At 30.5% G+C, this 19,727-nt stretch overlaps 1 protein-coding gene across 2 annotated transcripts in view; it reads left to right on the forward strand.

The window, feature by feature from the left end:
* Positions 1 to 19,727, forward strand: part of LOC130657524 (anaphase-promoting complex subunit 1-like) — a 33,368-nt gene that overhangs the window by 10,163 nt on the left and 3,478 nt on the right. For both annotated transcript variants that reach the window (XM_057460511.1, XM_057460512.1), the window contains exons 15-49: positions 198 to 255; positions 1,071 to 1,267; positions 1,487 to 1,558; positions 1,647 to 1,726; positions 1,906 to 1,975; positions 2,581 to 2,651; positions 3,353 to 3,444; positions 3,798 to 3,886; positions 4,823 to 4,867; positions 5,992 to 6,059; positions 6,359 to 6,405; positions 7,046 to 7,168; positions 7,583 to 7,641; positions 8,833 to 8,874; positions 9,337 to 9,443; positions 10,834 to 10,911; positions 11,096 to 11,185; positions 11,358 to 11,469; positions 11,780 to 11,920; positions 12,329 to 12,378; positions 12,539 to 12,815; positions 13,195 to 13,281; positions 13,376 to 13,423; positions 14,143 to 14,225; positions 15,348 to 15,426; positions 15,570 to 15,644; positions 15,819 to 15,886; positions 16,196 to 16,286; positions 17,073 to 17,126; positions 17,446 to 17,505; positions 17,696 to 17,832; positions 18,107 to 18,193; positions 18,545 to 18,662; positions 19,298 to 19,375; positions 19,657 to 19,700. In XM_057460511.1, coding sequence (XP_057316494.1) covers positions 198 to 255; positions 1,071 to 1,267; positions 1,487 to 1,558; positions 1,647 to 1,726; positions 1,906 to 1,975; positions 2,581 to 2,651; positions 3,353 to 3,444; positions 3,798 to 3,886; positions 4,823 to 4,867; positions 5,992 to 6,059; positions 6,359 to 6,405; positions 7,046 to 7,168; positions 7,583 to 7,641; positions 8,833 to 8,874; positions 9,337 to 9,443; positions 10,834 to 10,911; positions 11,096 to 11,185; positions 11,358 to 11,469; positions 11,780 to 11,920; positions 12,329 to 12,378; positions 12,539 to 12,815; positions 13,195 to 13,281; positions 13,376 to 13,423; positions 14,143 to 14,225; positions 15,348 to 15,426; positions 15,570 to 15,644; positions 15,819 to 15,886; positions 16,196 to 16,286; positions 17,073 to 17,126; positions 17,446 to 17,505; positions 17,696 to 17,832; positions 18,107 to 18,193; positions 18,545 to 18,662; positions 19,298 to 19,375; positions 19,657 to 19,700 — 3,077 coding nt within the window. The remainder of the gene's footprint in view (positions 1 to 197; positions 256 to 1,070; positions 1,268 to 1,486; positions 1,559 to 1,646; positions 1,727 to 1,905; positions 1,976 to 2,580; positions 2,652 to 3,352; positions 3,445 to 3,797; positions 3,887 to 4,822; positions 4,868 to 5,991; positions 6,060 to 6,358; positions 6,406 to 7,045; positions 7,169 to 7,582; positions 7,642 to 8,832; positions 8,875 to 9,336; positions 9,444 to 10,833; positions 10,912 to 11,095; positions 11,186 to 11,357; positions 11,470 to 11,779; positions 11,921 to 12,328; positions 12,379 to 12,538; positions 12,816 to 13,194; positions 13,282 to 13,375; positions 13,424 to 14,142; positions 14,226 to 15,347; positions 15,427 to 15,569; positions 15,645 to 15,818; positions 15,887 to 16,195; positions 16,287 to 17,072; positions 17,127 to 17,445; positions 17,506 to 17,695; positions 17,833 to 18,106; positions 18,194 to 18,544; positions 18,663 to 19,297; positions 19,376 to 19,656; positions 19,701 to 19,727) is intronic.

Below are 19,727 nucleotides of genomic sequence, written 5' to 3' on the forward strand. Positions count from 1 at the left end.
GGGGTCTAAGCGATGCAACAGCTTGTCTGATTTTCACCACTGCAATTTCAATGTGCTTACTTACAATCTTTTATAACAATTCTTGTATTCTGGAAGTTTCAATTTGCCACTAATTCAAATTTTACTTGCACTGTTCAGCTAAATTAATTTTATGACATTGACGTATGTCACTCTTAAAACATAACTGTCACTTTTAGGAAGGAGGCAACGAAGCTGTGAGGATAGAAATCTCAGAGCTAACTTATTCCACAACAGGTAATTTCATGCATATTAATATAGATAAATAAAAGATAGAAATTATATATATATATATGTATTAAGATATGTAATAAAATTTGTAATGTGTTTAATATTTGGGTCCAATTCCCAAATTTTAAAACTCTCGGATGCCTAATATAGCTCTTTTAGGAATAAATTCCATACATTTTGTTTCATGATTTTTACTAGTCTCTTCCTATTCCCTGATGTAACTAACATGCTCTTAGCTAGAATGGCACAAAAAAGTGATATGCACAGTTTTTTTTTATTTTAAAGAAAATAGATTATTGGATGGTGATTACTCTTCATGTTATATGTATCTGTACACATATTTCTTTGTTTATTGTTTTTGATAGACATGCCTGTAAATATATATGCAAATAAGGTATAAGGGACAGGTATGCACAAGATACACGTATTTAACCATGATAACATTTTAAGAAATAAGTAATATGCATTGACATACAGTAAAGTGTTTTCATGTACAGAGGATATAAATTTAATCAATTTTTGTACGTATATTCATACGTGAAGCTATTTGTCAACTCCTGGCTTTGTCACATAACTGTAATCTTTCTTCTCAAATTCTGAAAAATGGATTATGTATGTGTCAGTCCATAGAGATTATTGCTAGTTTTTTAAATAAGCCACTTTCTGAAAATAGAATGTTTAGCAGCTGTTAAGGATCGCATTCAGCTATTATGAATTTGAAATGTTATGAAAAAAGTAAAGCCTTTTCATAATTGCATGTCAAATCTATAGGTATGACTAAATTTAATTTTTTTCATTAATAAATTCTACATTTATTTTAGTAAAATCATGCATCAAGGCTCTTGAGGATGTTATCACTGAACAAGAATTTAATCTTATTGTTGCAAAATATTACACTTTGTTCCATTCTGATAGTAGTGGGTACAATAAACAGATTCACATCAATGAGTGGGATAAATTTCTTTCTGCAAGTCTGAAACTACTTGGTTTTCCAGAATCTTCGACGAAGAGCTTAAAGGTAAAGGAACGAACGGAGGTTCTGGTATTGATTCATGACCGTTTTATTTTACAAAACTATTTTCCATAGTGTTTTTTATTTGATTTTCAAAAACATGATATTGGGCCGTTACGGTGAATTTTACTTGAAATTATTAATGTTTTGTGCATGTTACTCGATAATTTTGGGCGGCTAGCATCATTTAGAGTTCACAAAATAAATCTGATATTCGTATTGTAGGAAAACATTACCAGCCCAGCTCCTCCACAGCCTAAGAAAGCTAAGAAAAGTGATTCTCTTGTTGGGATTGAGGTATAGTTTTTTTACTTTCTTTACTTGAATTTACAAGTTTGTTACAATTAATTTATTTTATTTTAAAACAAAAATACTTGTGTAATAGGATTGGGAATATTTACTTCAAAATCAAGTTAATAATATGATGCAAACAAAAGTGGAACAAAAATATATTGTTGAAATAAGGTTAGTTAATTGTGGGCTGTTTTTTGATAAGTTATCACCAAACAAATTTCTGATTCTCTCATTTTTTAAATTTATTTCATTTTACGGTGTCAAAATGATAATTTTGAAAACCCACGCCTGAATTTTGACAAGCGCATGTGACTTCCACTGTATAGTAATCACCTTATGCCATGCTTTAGTTTACAAAAAAATGCACCATTGTACAAACACATAACTGCTGTATTTACAAGTTGGCACAAACTTTACGAGGTATGTAATTCTGTTTATGTCTCCAAATTGTCCAACAAAGTTCGCAAAATTGCCTCATAAAGGCCTTTTTTTTAATAAACTATGTTTAGCCACAACTTCCCACGTGTTGATGTCAGCAGTCAATATGTTTAATTTTTATTATTAAAGATGGTAGTATTATTCAGAAGCTGAACTGCTGGAGCTTCTGAAACTTTCGTAGCTAATTTCCTCCTCCATACTTTCAAAATATCCCAACAACCTCAATTTTCCTCTGCATAAAATCTCTAATGGTAGGAATACTTAGCCTGTTTCTAAACTATTCTAAACTCTTCCTGTCTTTCAAACTGGTTTTACACATCCACCTAACCATTCTTATAATTTTCAAAATAGCGAAGGTCTTTCTTTCTTACTACCATACTTCATTTGTTTTTGTTTTTGTGAAAAATCGTTTCTGCCAACAAAGTTAATGAAATGCAAAAAAGTGGCATTGATATTATGTGGCAGTTATTCACTGACTATTCCTTTATGAGTTTTAACATTTAGCTTGGATATAAATATTGTATTTTCTTCATTTTTTATATATATATGTTTTTATTGTGTTTTGTATTTTCTGGAATTTATTTTAGGAATTTAAACTTAACACTCTTTTTTTGGTGCATTTGGTACACATGGCTAAACTACTTCATTATCTTGCAATGTAAGTGAAAGTTTAAGGTATTCTAAAATTAGTTGGGACACTTTCTATAACACACGCCAACAGGCTGGAAATGACTAATTTTTTCCAGATGAGTGAATAGGGGAGATTTTTTACAATTTATAACAACAATGTTATACAGAGTTTAAATTAGCAAGTCGCAATTCGCATTTTTCTGAATCAAAATGCCATCTTTGCAAAATATTCTACAAAGGATATGTTAAAATTGTGAATCCCATTTCTTTATCAATCATTTGTTTCACCTATTTCTGTAGCAGTTGCTGCAACAAAATAACCATTATCAACGGATCAGTGACATCTTACTTCCAGTGCAGAGGTTTTCTTCTCTAGAGTCAACAATTTTTTGCGAACTGACTTTATATTTCTAATTCAAACCCTGTTATATGGTAAAAAACGTTACTAAAATACATTGTTGCCCTGAATCAATAATGTATCTTTATTAGTATCATCTTGCTCTTCTTGATGAATGATTTATAACAATAAATCAGTTTTAAAATAATAATCTTGGATAACTTTAAAGGCTTTTATTTTCTAGGGTATGTTAAAGGAATATCCATTTTCTTGCAGTACAAGGAATTGCCCTCTTTGTGTCCATATTACAATTTTGGTGCTATTCTGTCTAGTCTGCTTTATCTTTACAATGAAAAATTCCTAGGTAAAATATTGATGCTTTAACATTTTAGTATCCTCAACTCTAAATCACACACAAAAATCTACGAAACAGACTTTCCTACTCTTCAACAAAAGAATGATACTGTTTACAAACTGAAAGAAGGTATATACAATTTGATCTTGTCAAATATTATGATGCAGGTGTTTTTGACAATATGTCAGAATAATTTCTCTCTTCTGTTTTAATTTTCTTTGTTTTTTTTCTTTTTGTTTTCGTTTTAAATTATGCTTAATTCAGGGATGCTGAGCAGCACCAGGCTGCTTAGCATACATTGTGCACCACCATTCAATAAAAAAAAGTAATGATTATAGTTTTTAACATTTTGCAAGCTGTACAACATTTCTCAAGTTAATCAAAATAAACAATATCTGTTCTTAGTCCTTAATGAGGGTATCTACAGCCGACGATGCTACTACCCTTTTTCTCATCAGACATAATACATTGTCATTTTATAGAATATGTTGGTAAACCTCTAAGTATTACTTCATATGACGAATGTAACATCCATGAAATATTCAGTAAGATGATGCTTGCAGAAACAAAGGTATGTTCTTCATTCTTTAATCACGTAATGATAGGAAAATGTGGTTTGAATTGTTCTACTGGAGTGCTTATTTTCATTATTTATTGTTCTAATATGGAAATCTGTTAGAATTTTCGCTAAGCAATTAATAAAAGATAAGGACTTGACATTGAGCAGAAAATATGGATATCTTTTCCTGTGTGGGGCCATTTAGAACTAAAATTAGTCAATTGGCCCAAAACAGGGCTAACTGAACCCTTGGAATTTGACAGGTCAATGTCATCCAAAAGTGTCGTGTGTGAAAATCAGTGTGTTATTCCCTCTCGCTTTCCCCATCGTACATTGAACGATCAAATTGGTTTAGTTTCAGTCCGGCCCACTATCAAGAGGAGTTATTGATTAGTCCGTGCTAGAACGGGGCCGAAAACTCCAATGACGGTAGAAATCAACTGATGATCTCATTATTCAGTTAGTTTTTTAAAAAGAACGAAACACAAATTGCCAATATCAACACTTATATATTGGTAGATAACCAGAGCAAACTGCAACAACATGTTCGCTCGAACAAACTTAAACTAAACCAATTTGATTGTTCAATGTATGATGGGGAAAGTGAGATGGAATAACACACTGATTTTCACACATAACACACTGATTTTCACACACACAACACAACCGATGATCTCATTATTCAGTTAGTTTTTTTAAAAAGAACGAAACACAAATTGCCAATATCAACACTTATATATTGGTAGATAACCAGAGCAAACTACAACAACATGTTCGCTCGAACAAACTGAAACTAAACTAATTTGATCGTTCAATGTACGATGGGGAAAGCGAGAGGGAATACGCACTGATTTTCACACACACTTAAATGTTTATTTGTTCAGGGTAGCAACAGGGTGGCAACAGTCAACTGGCTATATTCAATAATCTTTATGTTTCACTTTTTAGTTCAACTGTGATACGAAAAAGAAAACAACAGCTGTTTTATCTAAAGTAAAATTTTAAATTTTACGTAATCTTTTATTTGTCTACCTGACCCTAATTTGCACGAAATATATTGGACTCATAATAAAGACGGTGGTTATACGCGCTTTGGTTAATCAAATTCGACTGACTGGATTGTGCATTACATTTTTATGACTTATTGATTTCGATTTTAGAAGTCAGACTAGTTTGGATTTTTCAATAAAAAAGTTTTTAATTAATCACAAAGCAATTTTTGCATTTTGAATGTGTGCAGTAACATCGTAATTTTGTTGAGCAAAAAGTAAACAAATTGGAGGATGCTTTCCAAATATGAATAGAAAATTAAAAAGAAAGACGAACATTTTGCCCTCATGATATTCTCAGATGAGTTTAAAACAATGCAAACTTTGCTATATATGTATATATACATAACATAAACGTATAACTTATGTCTGAAAATACAACATTATGAGTTGAAATTCGAAAATAAATACAAAGGCTAAGGTTAGATTTGTTCCCACAGATTACAAGCTCTCCTTATCTAAAATTACTATGCGTGATGGAAAGTATAGTTTTTCATCACATCACTTGGATTCTGAGTTTTGACTACTTCCTAGAAAAGACCCCAAATGTTGGCAACTCTACCTTCAATTATTGCATGGATAGCATTGCATCCATTGTACTTAATTCAAAAAATGACTTTTAAACAGACTAAGAAAAAAAGATTGGTGAATGAATCTAGGGAGAGGCTCTGTTTTGAAGCCACACAAAAGACATAGGAGTGGAAAAAGATTGTTTATTAGTAGAAGACTTCAAAATAAAATAAATCTTCTTCCTGTTCCATCCAAAAGCAGATTTGCAAAGTACTTCATTTTGCAGTTATTTTTCGTCCATGTTTTCAGCCCTTCTTTTGTTGAATTTGTGGCACTTACTATAAATACAAAAGCAACCAGTCTTTATGATTACATAAATTACGTAAAATAACAAAATATGTTCTCGTGTAGCACCTATCAAGTTTTTATTTTTATCTTAATTCTCAATATGATTTCGACAAATCAAATTTGATTAACGAATCATGTATCAGTTCCTTAAGATACATTTTTATTGTTTATGCTACAGAATATAAATGGAGCATTCAAATTTTTGTTTAGGTGTTCTCAGCCATTGCTAAATATTCACAAAGTGAACACAAAGAGAAAAGGAAAGCGAGTCTAGATGGGTATGTTCATGACTATTGTCTTTTATATTATTTCTATGCTATCTTAAATACTTGAAAAATAATTTTTAGGTAAAACTATGACTTTAAAAAAAGTTTAAAGATTGCCATGATAATTCGCCAGTACAATGATTTTTATGCCATTCTTATTAACCTTGTGAAGTTAAACATAAAAACATTAAAGAATTATTATTATATAATATTTAACAAATTTTAATAATTAGACACGATAAACAATCCTTCACCGATCAAAATATATTTTGTGCAGTTTCATTTCTCTTTAAGACACTTTTTACTTCTAGACAGCCTTCATTATTTGAAATTATTACAGACATCATGCTGAAAGAATGTAAGTTAAAAGTTATTTTTTACACCACTAAAGTTTGTAAGAGACCAAGCCAATGGTTGTCTTTATTAAGATTCTAGATTATAGTGGACCATTTTTTTTCTATTTGAAAACACTGACATCAGTCTGATAATTGTACTACTGAAAGCTTACCCCTTCTTAAAAAAAGGTGATTTTATACAAAAAAAAGCTCTAAAAGTTGTCTTAAAATCTTTTTACCTTTTGGTGTAATGTTTTTGGTTTCCGAGATATAGGCCATAAAAGTTAGTCTAAGTATGCAGGATTATGACATCAAAGTTAAATGCTGAGAAACAATGTATGAATCACAATGGGGATAAATATTAATATTCTTCTAAATATATCCAAAATAATAAACTGCATAAGTAAAGGATATTTACATCACCACATACCTTGATAAGCCCTTAAAACAAAAATTCAGATATGTGTCAGGTGATACAAGTTTTGTCATTAAAATAACAGCGGTTGCTAAGAATTTACGATGACTTACTGGCGTCTTAAACATCAGTGTTTTAGAATTAATAGGACATCTCAAACTTTGCATCCACACAGGACTCAAATACCAAGAAAAGAGAAATTAATTTCTTATTATTTATAATTGCTAAATGCATTATTGTGTTTGTAGCTTTCACACCAGACGATTTGGCTAAACTTCCTTTGGGATTTAAAATGCCAATAAAAGAAATTTTATATCATTACAAGAATACAGAGAATTTGAATTTAAATGCTAAGTCAGCCAATTATTTAGGTATGGAACATGTTGTTTATGCTTTTTATCTTGGAGCTACACTCTCCTTGGGGTTTAGTTTACTTTATTTGCACTGTTTTGTTTTTATTTATTTTTGTTTATGATTTCACTCACAAGGTAACAATTTAAGATCAACAAAAACATTTTAAAAAAAGATAATTGCAATTTTTGCTAAAAAACATTTAATATATTTAATTAGTACTTTTTAAATAATTTTTGCTATGAAACATTTTTATAGTTTAAAATAAAATTTATGTTGGTATTGAAAATGATGAGTTTTCTACTTTACAACATAAATTTTAAACTCTGAGTGTACTGCATTCATTGTTGTAATAATGTAACTAAAAATAGTTGTACTTTATGTGATGAATTTTGTTCAGAAACTGTTTCATAAAAACAATGTTCGTTTTTTAGGTAGAGAAGATTTTACAGCTTTGCAAAAGCAGAAACATTTTCATCAAGCGTTCAAACCCGTGAGTACTTTGTTTGTCTGCCTTTCGGTCCATTGATCGGTCTGAAGGTCAGTCTGTTGGTCGTATTATTTAAGGATTTAGATATATAACAATACAATAATATATACAATAATACAATAAAGCCTGTGAGTAGTTGTTGGTCTGTCTGTCGGATAATTGTTTATTTCTCAGTTGATTTTCTTTGATGATGATGTTTGCTTTTAAAATTTTTTCCATATTAACTTTTGTAGTATTTGTAAAAGAAACAACCAACACTGGTGCACCACTGAGAAACCCACTGATACCTAAATAGAATAAATATTCTTTCGCCAAAGTTTAGCTTCGGCTGAAACTACTCTAATAAGCTTTTGATTGAGCCGAATGTATTGTTAACTAGTCAGTGGAAGCTAGTGGAAAATCTATGTATCGCATTTCCGTAACATGACGTTTTTTTGCGGACAGACAGACAGAATACCACCATTTTTAAGGAGATTGATATCCATATTAGGAATTAGAAAAAGTAGAAATAGGGCTAATGTAATAGAATATTTTGGAGAATTAAGATGTAGAACTCATGCAACATGTGTCAAATGTTCGGGTATGTTTAACAAAGCAAATGTATCCATGAAAGCAATACCTGATAGAATGTTATTTTTATGAACCTAGAAAAAGACTTACCAGTATCCTTTCCTTTTGTACTTCCTAAATAGAATGAAGCATCTGCGCCACAGTATTATTCGATATTGCAAATGACAAGAATAGAAAACAGATTAGCATTTTTTACCAAGAAACAAATATATGTTTCGTGTAGCTTAAGTAGCTTTAAGAAGAATAAAAATAGTTAAACTTTAATTGAAGACGCTGACTATAGTCATTCTTATGTCATATTAACTAATGATTTTTTTTCACAAAATAAGTTTTAAAAACTTACAAGAAATCATCTGCAAAACACAACACTGTCAAACCTGTTGTATGCTTCATAAGTTATTTGCTATTTGCTATTGAAATCTAATAAAGAACCACATTGTCCAAACGTCACATCTTTTAGGACAGTGGATATTCTTTTACAAAACAAATTTTGCTGTATATTGTAAAACTCACCTGTCAAAACCTTAAACATGCAACCTAAATTCCAGAACTTCTGCTGCTAAAAATATTTAGACGTAAACGTATTTTCTTCGTCGTTTTCCTGCAACTTTCATGTATACTTAGGCTTATCAAAACACAGATGATCTTTCGGACTTTCAAACTGAGGTAAAGATGTATTCTCTCGTAATTTTTTTTTAGTGTTACTGCAGCAGGAACTGTCAGAGGTGGTGATATATACCTTGCACAGGGTTCCCACACCTAAAAATCTTCCTAAATAAAATCCTCCTAAATCAACTTTTATAGTGCATTTTTTTTGTAGATTATAAGTCCAAAATATTCATATTCTGCATCAATGCAATCTTTCTTCCTTGTTCAACTTCATTGACATTATTGATTTCAAGATAGGCTTCCACTAATTCAAATTCTTATATGTGTTTTGTATCTGCTTATTGAAAAAATCTAAAAAAAAAAACAGTTAAAATTCTCCTAAATTCTCCTAAATACCTTTAAAAATTAGTTGCAAATTGGGTGGGGGCTTTGTTTTTGAAAAATGAATTGTTTCCTGTGTGAAGTAATCAGGACCAAAATTTCCTATTTGGTGCATGTTTCTTTCTTGTTAATTTCTAGATTTTTAAACTCAGATTCAATCAGGATTTAAGGGTAAACGAGGTGAAGAGATTGTTAAACTCCTCCAAACCTGTGAATATCACACTCATTCAAAAACCTGATGTCAAGTTAGTATCATTTTATGTAATACACCTATATCAGATATATATTTTTTTTATAGTCTATTATTATCAGCATGTTTTTCCAAATGTTTCTTGTAATGCGTATGTTGTTGTGTTCCTGTTTAGTTAAATTTACATTCAAGAAAAACATGTATGTACATTTTGAGTCAGATTCAGGGGAAAAAGAATTTATATTTCAATATTTCAATTTATATCTCAATTTATATTTTAATTTATATTTCAATTTATATTTCAATTTATATCTCAATTTATATTTCAATTTATATTTCAATTTATATTTCAATTTATATCTCAATTTATATTTCAATTTATATTTTAATTTATATTTCAATTTATATTTCAATTTATATTTCAATTTATATTTCAATTTATATCTCAATTTATATTTCAATTTATATTTCAATTTATATTTCAATTTATATTTTAATTTATATTTCAATTTATATTTTAATTTATATTTCAATTTATATTTCAATTTATATCTCAATTTATATTTCAATTTATATTTTAATTTATATTTCAATTTATATTTCAATTTATATTTCAATTTATATTTCAATTTATATCTCAATTTATATTTCAATTTATATTTCAATTTATATTTCAATTTATATTTTAATTTATATTTCAATTTATATTTCAATTTATATTTCAATTTATATCTCAATTTATATTTTAATTTATATTTCAATTTATATTTTAATTTATATTTCAATTTATATTTCAATTTATATTTCAATTTATATTTCAATTTATATTTCAATTTATATTTCAATTTATATTTCAATTTATATTTCAATTTATATTTCAATTTATATTTCAATTTATATTTCAATTTATATTTCAATTTATATTTCAATTTATATTTCAATTTATATTTCAATTTATATTTCAATTTATATTTCAATTTATATTTCAATTTATATTTCAATTTATATTTCAATTTATATTTCAATTTATATTTCAATTTATATTTCAATTTATATTTCAAATTTATATCTCAATTTATATCTCAATTTATATTTCAATTTATATTTCAATTTATATTTCAATTTATATTTTGATACCGCAATGCATGGCCCCTGTTTATTGAGACCAAGAGCTTCTCTAAAAAAGGAGGGCACTTAGTAATATTTTTTGTTCTGCTCTAAACAGTCATTTGAATGGACCACTTAATCGAAGCTTAACGGTAGCTGCTCATCCTGGCAGATACAAATTGTGATAAAATCCAATCATTTTCTTTGTTATTGCAAATTTCTTGGTAGTTGATAGAATATTAGTTTAGATTTCAATTGTTTTGTTTTCCTTGTAGTCCAATTTTCTGATTCTACCTAGCAAGCACTTTTATGAACCCAAGTTGTAATATTGTTTTTAGCGATCATGCGTTTGCAAAAGAAGAAGAAGCTAAACTGCTACTTCTCAACAACAGAACAATGGCTTTGCCTGTTGCTAGGTATTTATGTGTTTGTTGTCGCAGAAATAGCACGAAAATTAGTTAAAAAAATTTACACTCATACCAAAATTAGTAAAATAATTTGCCAAATGAACATAAGATGCTTTAGCTAAATGCATATTTAAAAAGATTTCACGACCGTTTAGGCTTTTCAGATTTTTAGTATGTTATCCATCTGATTTAGGGGTATGTTCACACTGGGAACTTCTCAACCTGTTGCATCTGAAACTGTATCTATACCAGTGTTGGAATTGACAGGAAGGTCCACAACAAAGTAGGTTATTTCCTTTTGTTGCTATCTTTTGTTTCATTTTATTTGTTTACCACTCAAGAAACCTCAAAATAAATAGAATCATCTCTCTGTATTTACTTTTTATATGATTTTTGCATATCCTTGTGATGTTGAAGATATATTTACTAATGTAGTTGTGGTTTTCCTATTTCAGCAATAAGACTGTCCAAGTCAACCAAACAGACGCTCCAGCATCCAGACAGCTGTGGCCCTCGTTCCATAACGGCGTGGCTGCAGGGCTTAAGATTGCTCCTGGAGCATCTCAGGTGTGAAATGACGTTTGTTCAAGTTGTTCATTATAAAGTCCCCTTAAGGCTAATTTTTTTACTCAAAATTTACTTTCGCGATTTGCTTTTGCGATAGTTTTATTATCTGAGCTTGTAAATTTCTGGATTACCACAAATTTTTTTATCGTGAGTGGTATTTCGCTATTACAGAAAAGTTAACTCAAAAATCGGTTCACCGAGCCCAGTTTGACGAATACAAGTCTTTCGTTCTTGCTTTTTGTAACTTCTATGTTCCCTTTTCGTTTCTACATTCATTGCTAGTGAAATGGTTAGTTTTCTTTTTTTTTAGATTGATTCAACTTGGATTCTTTTTAACAAACTAAAATATGCTGATTTAACGGCTGATCATTCTGGTTTTTTGTTTGCACTTGGTTTAACTGGTCATTTGTCTGTGTTGCCAAAGTGGAATCTGCATGATTATTTAAGCAAGGTGGGTGAAATAATTTTATTGTAAGATTTAAGTTTTTATCTCGTTTTCTCTGTGTAATATGTATAATAGTACTAAAATCCTTGTCATTTTAAATATCCGCTTTTTTTCACCTCCATGATAGCTTCTTCTTAGGATTGAATACATTATTATTTGTTGCTGTTGTTGTTGTTGTTGTTATCGTCGATGTTGTTGTTTTTGTTGTTTTTGTGGTTGTTGTTTTTGTTGTTGTTGTGGTTGTTGTTGTTGTTAGAAACCCATGTTAAGCCGTGAATGTTTTAAACTTCTTCTAAATTTTTGAACAGTAAAAGACCTTTTATCTTACGTGAATTGTTCTTATGGAAAATTTGATGCAGGAATGTTTGTTTTTTTCTAGTCATTTTCTTGTGAATACTGTTTATTTACTTTTAGGGACATGAATTGACTACTGTTGCGTTACTTCTGGGCATCTCAACAACACAGTGAGAGTAGTTTCTGTATTGATAAGTATTTTCCATAATAAATAGAACTCCTGATTCACGCATGTCAATAATATTTTTAGTTGATTACTTTTCTTTGTTTATCATTCATAATAAATTCATGAATTCAGTTACACCACAATGTGGAATATTCTATCTTTAGAATAGGATCGAGGAATTCTGACACATACCGATTATTGAGTTTACATTTGGATTCTTTACTTCCGCCGACTGCCTTAGAATTGAATGTACCACCTTCTAGTCAAGTGGCTGCTGTCGTGTCCCTGGGTTTGTTATTTTTCCAATCAGCGGACAGTCATCTAGTTAAAGTTCTTCTCCACGAGATAGGGAGGTCTCCTGGTCCAGAATTGGAAAATGCATTTGATCGTGAAAGTCATGCACTTGGTGCTGGTTTCGCTTTGGGCATGATCATGATTAATGTGAGTAGTTGTTTTATTTATTTATTTGTTTATTTATTTATTTATTCGTTTATTTATTTATTCGTTTATTTATTTATTTATTTATTTATTTATTTATTTGTTTTTTTTATTTATTTGTATATTTGTTTATTTGTTTTTTGTTTATTTGTTTATTTATATATTTGTTTATTTGTTTTTTGTTTATTTGTTTATTTATTTATTTATTTGTTTATTTGGCATTTCTTTAATGACTTTAAATTACACCAAAAAAAACAACAAATTATTGAAACTAATTTGAGAATAATTTATTACCGTGATTTATATAGATTTATTTTGATTGTATTTTAATCATTATTTACATGCTAACTGCCAATTTTCTACAAATTTTGCGTCATTACAGGAAGGTAAAGATTCTCAAATCGTTGGTGGTATTAACGTTCATGATGTATTGTATCGATATGTGTTTGGTGGACAGAAATACAACAATGTATATAGATTTCTTTGTATTATCAACGCCTCTATTCGTGATTGCATATAAATTTTAAATATTCGAGCTGTTCCCTACCACTTTTATTTTCTAGATACTTGGTACACACGAGAAAATGCCAGTAAGCAGCTGTCAAATTAAAGTAAGTGGCGTGCTACTTTAGATTAAGAGGTAAATACAGTGTGCAAAACATTTGGTCGTTCTTGCCTTGCGGAACTTGGCCTGAAAAAATAATGAAATATCTTCTCTTTCTGCACCATTTGTTCTTATGATGACGGCTTCTCGCCAAAACTAATGGTTGTTTTAAATTTATTATCATCACATTATACTCTTCAGGTGGTAAATTTTATGGGAAACCAGCAAGGGGTTTCCAATGGGATAGAATCATCAGAAGTTATGGAAATCATGACTTATTTTAAAAGTTCATAAATGTTTTAAAATAGATATTATTGCTGTGGTTGTATAAGTTAGCATGTTCAATTTTGTGCCGCATCGTCGGATTACTTGGACGAAGCACTTGGCAATATATAATCAGTCATCAATATTAAGTCTCACTTTCACTGTCAAGTCTGCAAAACCTTGAATTGCTTCATTTCGCTTTGTCGCTGATTTATCAAAAATTGGATTTAGATTGTTTCAAACTTACCAAAAAAAATTAGAAAATGACCATTAAATCGTACTAAAAATTTGTGTTTTTTCTCCAAAATAAAAGTAATGACGAGGAAAAGAATTATTTGTTATTTTAATGTCAAATGCGAATATTGCAATTGATAGAAGTTTGCAAAGCTAAATCACAAACTTTCAAAAGAAAAAAACAATCAGATTTTCACTTGTATGAAATTATTCGCATCTTTGTTTTAGGAGGGAGATCTTATCGATACTAACGTTACTTCGCCTGCTGCTGTTATCGCCATCTCGTTAATGTATTTACGAACAAATAATAAGTATGTGAAGCGCCATTAGATTTTTTTTACTTTCATCTACCATATTAACGTAATTTTAATGGTCATGCATCCAGAAACCGAGATTGTTCCAGAAATATTTAAACTATAAACCAAATACTGTAGACAGGGCTATGACCAAATTGTTAATGTCTGACACCGCAAAGTTGCAATTCCTCTATCTATTTAATTTTCCTAATTAACGCTTAGTATATATCCTTTTAAACTTGCCAATTTGCCGGCTGATAGAAAATGTTAACAACAAAAAAATAAATAAATAAAATCAATAAATAAAAATAAAAAATAAAGAAACAAAGTGTAGTTACTTTAGTGTCAGAAACGTGTGAAAGAATGCGTTTCTATTAAATTCACAGCTACAGTTTTAGGTTGATGTGTGTTCCAAATGATAATTCTAACTTTTCCTTCAAAAACCTTAAGTCATGAACACACATAACTACATAACCGTTAATATTAATTCTCGTAAATTTTCCTTCGTTTCGTCACCTGTAAAATGGCCAATATTTCGTGGATTTGTGAACTTGCTAAATATATTTACTGCAAAATTTTATGGTAGTAGTCCCTGCAAAAATATTATTGTTAGAATCACTGTTATTCACTGTACTTATGTACTGTACTGTTATTTACTGTTATTTACTGTTATTCACCTATTCGATATCCTCTTCAGTTCCTAATGGTAATGTTATTAATGAGGGTCCTACAATGGGCTCCCACTACATTTAAAGCTCGGAACGACGGAAGTCGTGCAAGCACAACAACCGCTCAACTAGACAACCTCCTAAGCTATCAATGCTATTCTCTGCTAAACGTTAAACAGACAAGATCTATTTCAATTTGATAGTCTTTGGTATGACTCGGTCAGGGAATTAACACACGCAAAAATTGCTCTACCGCAAAGTCACTAGTCAGTGGAAATAAGAAGAGTTACGTTACGCACCCTCTAACGCTGTAATTGAAAAATGCTGGACTTGTAGCGTAAGATTTCGCCTACATGTCCCTTTCTTTAGGTGTAATGATTGATCTAAGGCATTGTAAAAAGTGGACTACAAGTCATAATTTAAGGATAGAATGTTGTAAGCTGGAATTAAACTGCTTTCGTCTGTTTAGAAATATTTCCAATTGGCTGAATGTTCCAATTTTGGATAGTGTCATGGATATTATGAAACCAGATGACGCCTTGTTGAGGGTATGTAATGAGACTTTTACTTAAAAATAACTGCTTTCCTTTAGCGAAAATGATCTACGTAATGGTTTGTTTCACACCGAAAAAGTATCCAACATCGGGCGTCCGTATTCAACATTGTCTATGTCTTGATTTACTTTCTCTAGGTGTTAGCATACAACCTTATTATGTGGGACAATATTGTACCGAGCACTGAATGGCTAGAAGAATTTATTCCTGGTGTAAGTAGTGCCTTATCTTGTTCATATTGAATAAAGCCATCCCTGATCATTCAGAATGGAACATATGCATCCAATTACATAGTCTGTTTTACACATTGTGTGTAGCTTACCGTATGCATGGTCTGTAATTTACTTAACTGCAATGTCTGGCATTCCTGCTCTTCTTACGTTTAGATTACGTCTCTGTTTACATCGGATGATAATTTAAACAACGATACGATGAAGAGCATACCGCTTCAAATGTACGTAAAAACTACCTCTAGTGTGTCCTGAAAAAATTAATATAAAATTTATTGAGATAAGCAAAGTGTTTAACTCGCTTGCCTGTTAAGTGTTCTTGTAATCAAATACAAACAGTATGTATGAAAAAAAAGTCTGAAGGAAAGAATCGAAACGATGTTGTATTGTAATATGTCAGTAAATAGCATTTTTGAAATATTCCTTTTTCCCCCCATCCCCTCACCTCACCAACGTGTTGTTCCAATCATTGATTTCAAATCCCATTTTTACAGCAGGTCCTTGTGTTTTACAATTTTTTTTATTTCTTTTAGTCAATATTTGCTGAGTATGGTCAGTGGTTGCTTACTTGCTTTGGGTTTGAAGTTTGCTGGATCTGCTAATCAAGCTTCGTTTGATATAATGGTAATTTTCACTGACATTGTGTTCATTCTTTGTTATAACACGGTAAGACGGGTGTTAATATAGGTTCAGATCTCTTAGAGCAAGGTGCAGTGTCTTCTACCAACGATTATAAACCTTGTGAGAACTTGGTTGTTACACATAATACAGGTATTTTTTGTGTTGGATGGTATTTACCAGTAGAAATGATATCAACAATAAATTACTCCAGGGCAACACAAATAATTGTAAATTGTAAACGTAACACAGAAGGCCTTGGGTGGCCTCTTCTAAATGTGTGGAGACTCCTGTCCCTATGGAGACTCCTAAAAAGACAACGTTCCTTTGGACTTTCCTGGAAAGACAATGTCTCTATGGAGACTCCTAAAAAGACAACGTTCCTTTAGACTTTCCTGGAAAGACAATGTCTCTATGGAGACTCCTAAAAAGACAATGTCCCTTTTGGGAATCCCAGAGAGACAATGAAATTGTAAGGAGATTCATACGATTTATTGGAGTCATAAAAATTGTTAAAACCTTGAAAAAAACTTAAATACTAACACAATATTTTATTCAACTGTTTTTACAATATGGTTAACATTTATGCTCTTTGTTTAAAACAAACATTTTAATCTTAATTAGTTTTGATGACAAACTAAGTTTTTCAAATCAGTTCAGTGCTGAAATGTTTTTGTAAAATTTCAGCATGAAAATTTGAAACGAATAAAAACCGTGGGAGGTATTAGAACTTGAAATGTTTCTGTCTAAACGCTCGTTTATACTACAGTATTTCATCATTATATTGTTTAGTTTCCCTGGATTAAAAGAATACAAAATGTCATGGGGTCACCAATCTGTGAGGAGGTAAATATTTAAAGGGGAACTTAACCCAGAATGCATTTTTAAATGTAAGGTCTTAAATCAGCTTAAATAAAACGTTAAAATAAAGGTGCTTTAACCTTTTTCATTTTTATCATAAGAATTTGCTTTATATCATCAAAATTGCGCTCCAATTCGCAACAGGCTGGAAATTGCAGAAGACTGAATTTTGCTTAATTAATTGAGTAATTTTTATGGTGGTTTTCCACTTTTTTAAACAAAGATTTATTAAAGTTAATTCTCAATAATAGAGTTTCTCTTCAGTGGTTTATATCACCTCTCTTTTTGTTGCTTCTGTTTTCAGCTTCATGCAAAGGTTCCGTTGGAGCATTGCTTAAATACAGTCCTGATTTCAGTTTCTTTGGTAAGTATACTTCGTTGTGTTTATCAAAGAAAAATAATAATTTGATAGTCTTTTTTGTGACTAGAGTTTAATTATTGGATGCTAATGAAAATTCGCTGTATGAAGCTTTTTTTTCAAAAACGTGCGGATATTCATATATGTTTATAGACGCCGTGACAAAATAAGCATGTTAGCATGTTTTTACCTTTAGGTGATGGCAGGTACAGGTAGCATCAAAGTTCTACGAGTTGCTCGACAGCTTCACAAAAGATGTTCACCAGATGTATGGTATGGTAACCATATGGCATCTCACATGGCTATCGGATTCCTCTTTCTTGGTGGCGGAAGGTGATAATATTATTGATTTATCTATTTTAATTAGATTCTAGAAGGCTATTACGTGTGTCTACTGCAAATGACTAGGCACTATGGAATGTTAGTATCACAGGTGCTTTTAGTTTGTAATTGTATTTAGCTTTGGGTAAATACAATTTTCTTTAAAAGAATATTTGAAAAAAAGTCTCTAATTTGGTTGATCCTTTTAACTGCTGGGATTTCAGATGGTAAGAACGCTTATTGTACATATAGTTAATCAATTACTTAGTCTTTTTTCATAATTTAGATACACATTGAAAACAGACAATCTATCAATCGCATCACTGCTTTGTGCAGTATATCCGAAATGGCCAATATCGAGCAAGGATAACCGGTAAGATTAACAGTGAGAAGTTGTGCTTATAAAGCTCTCTTAATATGAAAAATTGGGTATTATGTAGTTACAAGCAAAACAACCACAGCTCCTTAATAAATGAGTCTTCTGTTGGGTTTCATCATTCATCTTTTTTCATGGCATTCACAAAAATTTTTTTGTGTTGAGAAGGTCAATATGTTTTTCTTTCGACAATGTGTCTAATTTGGAGCAAAATTAGATGTAATAGGTCACACGCAGTAACTGATCCTGCATATTATTCTAAATTCTTTGTATAAGAGTAACATGCTTTTAAGGTTTAATGCTAAAACCATTCCAAATTTATCATATTTTCTTAATTTTATTCTTAAGGTTCCATTTGCAGGCGTTGCGACACTTGTACGTGCTAGCCTGTGAACAACGATTAGCAGTGACGAGAGATATTGACAGTGATCAGATCTGTTACTGCCCACTACAAGTAACCCTAATGGTAAGTAGCCTTAGTTATTCTGTGGACCAGTGTATTTAAAACGACCGTCAATTTTTTTAATTTGTCCCAGTTGTCAAACGTGAATGATGTAAAAGTTGGATCTGCATTGTTTTAAGTTTTACAGGAACATCTAAAAAACAACAATTTAACTAACCTTAAAACTGATTTTAAAAAGTTTCTCCTGGCAGCATTTTAGATAATTTTTCGCTCTTGCTAAAATCTTTATGTGGCCATAAAAATAGATAGAGAAAAGATCTCAAGCTGAAATTTTCAGAATTTGCTAAATTTATAGAAGTTATCAAATAGTGTAAATTTGAAGCAATTTCGAGGACCTTTATTCCAGACCCTTGGTGATAATGGCTGAAACGACCCAATTTGTTTGTAGAAGTAACCTCCAAATTACGAACAGCAAATTATTGAGGTGGAGAAATAATTTCTCTATTGATTTGCCATAAGCCTCTAAAATGTAAATTTAACAACAATGTAAATTTAACAACAAAATGTAAATGTGGGATTTTCTTTAAAGTTTTTGTGTAAGTATATTTTTTTTCTAATTCAACATGTACCAGGTGCAACACGAATTGTGTCCTATAGTAGCAATGTGTAACTATCACTTTATGAATGATTTTTTCAAGGAAACTGATGCATATCCCGAAACAGATTTAAAGTTACTGTCACCTTGTCTTCTACCAGAGCTTAAATGTATAAAACAGGTAAACTTTTAACTTTGATCTAGTGCAAACGTGTGTAAAGAAGAGTGAAGATTGTAATTAACAGTACATATACTGATTATTGATGATCGTGCCTTTGAACTAGCACTTCTTCCCTTGTTTCTTAAGAGGTTACCTAGAAAATCTTGAACGACGAAGTAATATATATATATATATATATATATATTACTTCTATACTTACTATATATTTATAGTTGTTTTTAAGTGACATAAACATGTGGAAATTTGTCGTAATTTTAACGTATTTACTTATTTATGTTTAGATCAAAGTCATGGGTCCACGTTATTGGTCTGTTACCTTATCAGGGTAGGTAGAACGGATGTAATATGCAAT

The sequence above is a fragment of the Hydractinia symbiolongicarpus genome, chromosome 9 (assembly GCF_029227915.1).
Source record: "Hydractinia symbiolongicarpus strain clone_291-10 chromosome 9, HSymV2.1, whole genome shotgun sequence".
In the NCBI taxonomy this organism is placed as follows: domain Eukaryota; kingdom Metazoa; phylum Cnidaria; class Hydrozoa; order Anthoathecata; family Hydractiniidae; genus Hydractinia; species Hydractinia symbiolongicarpus.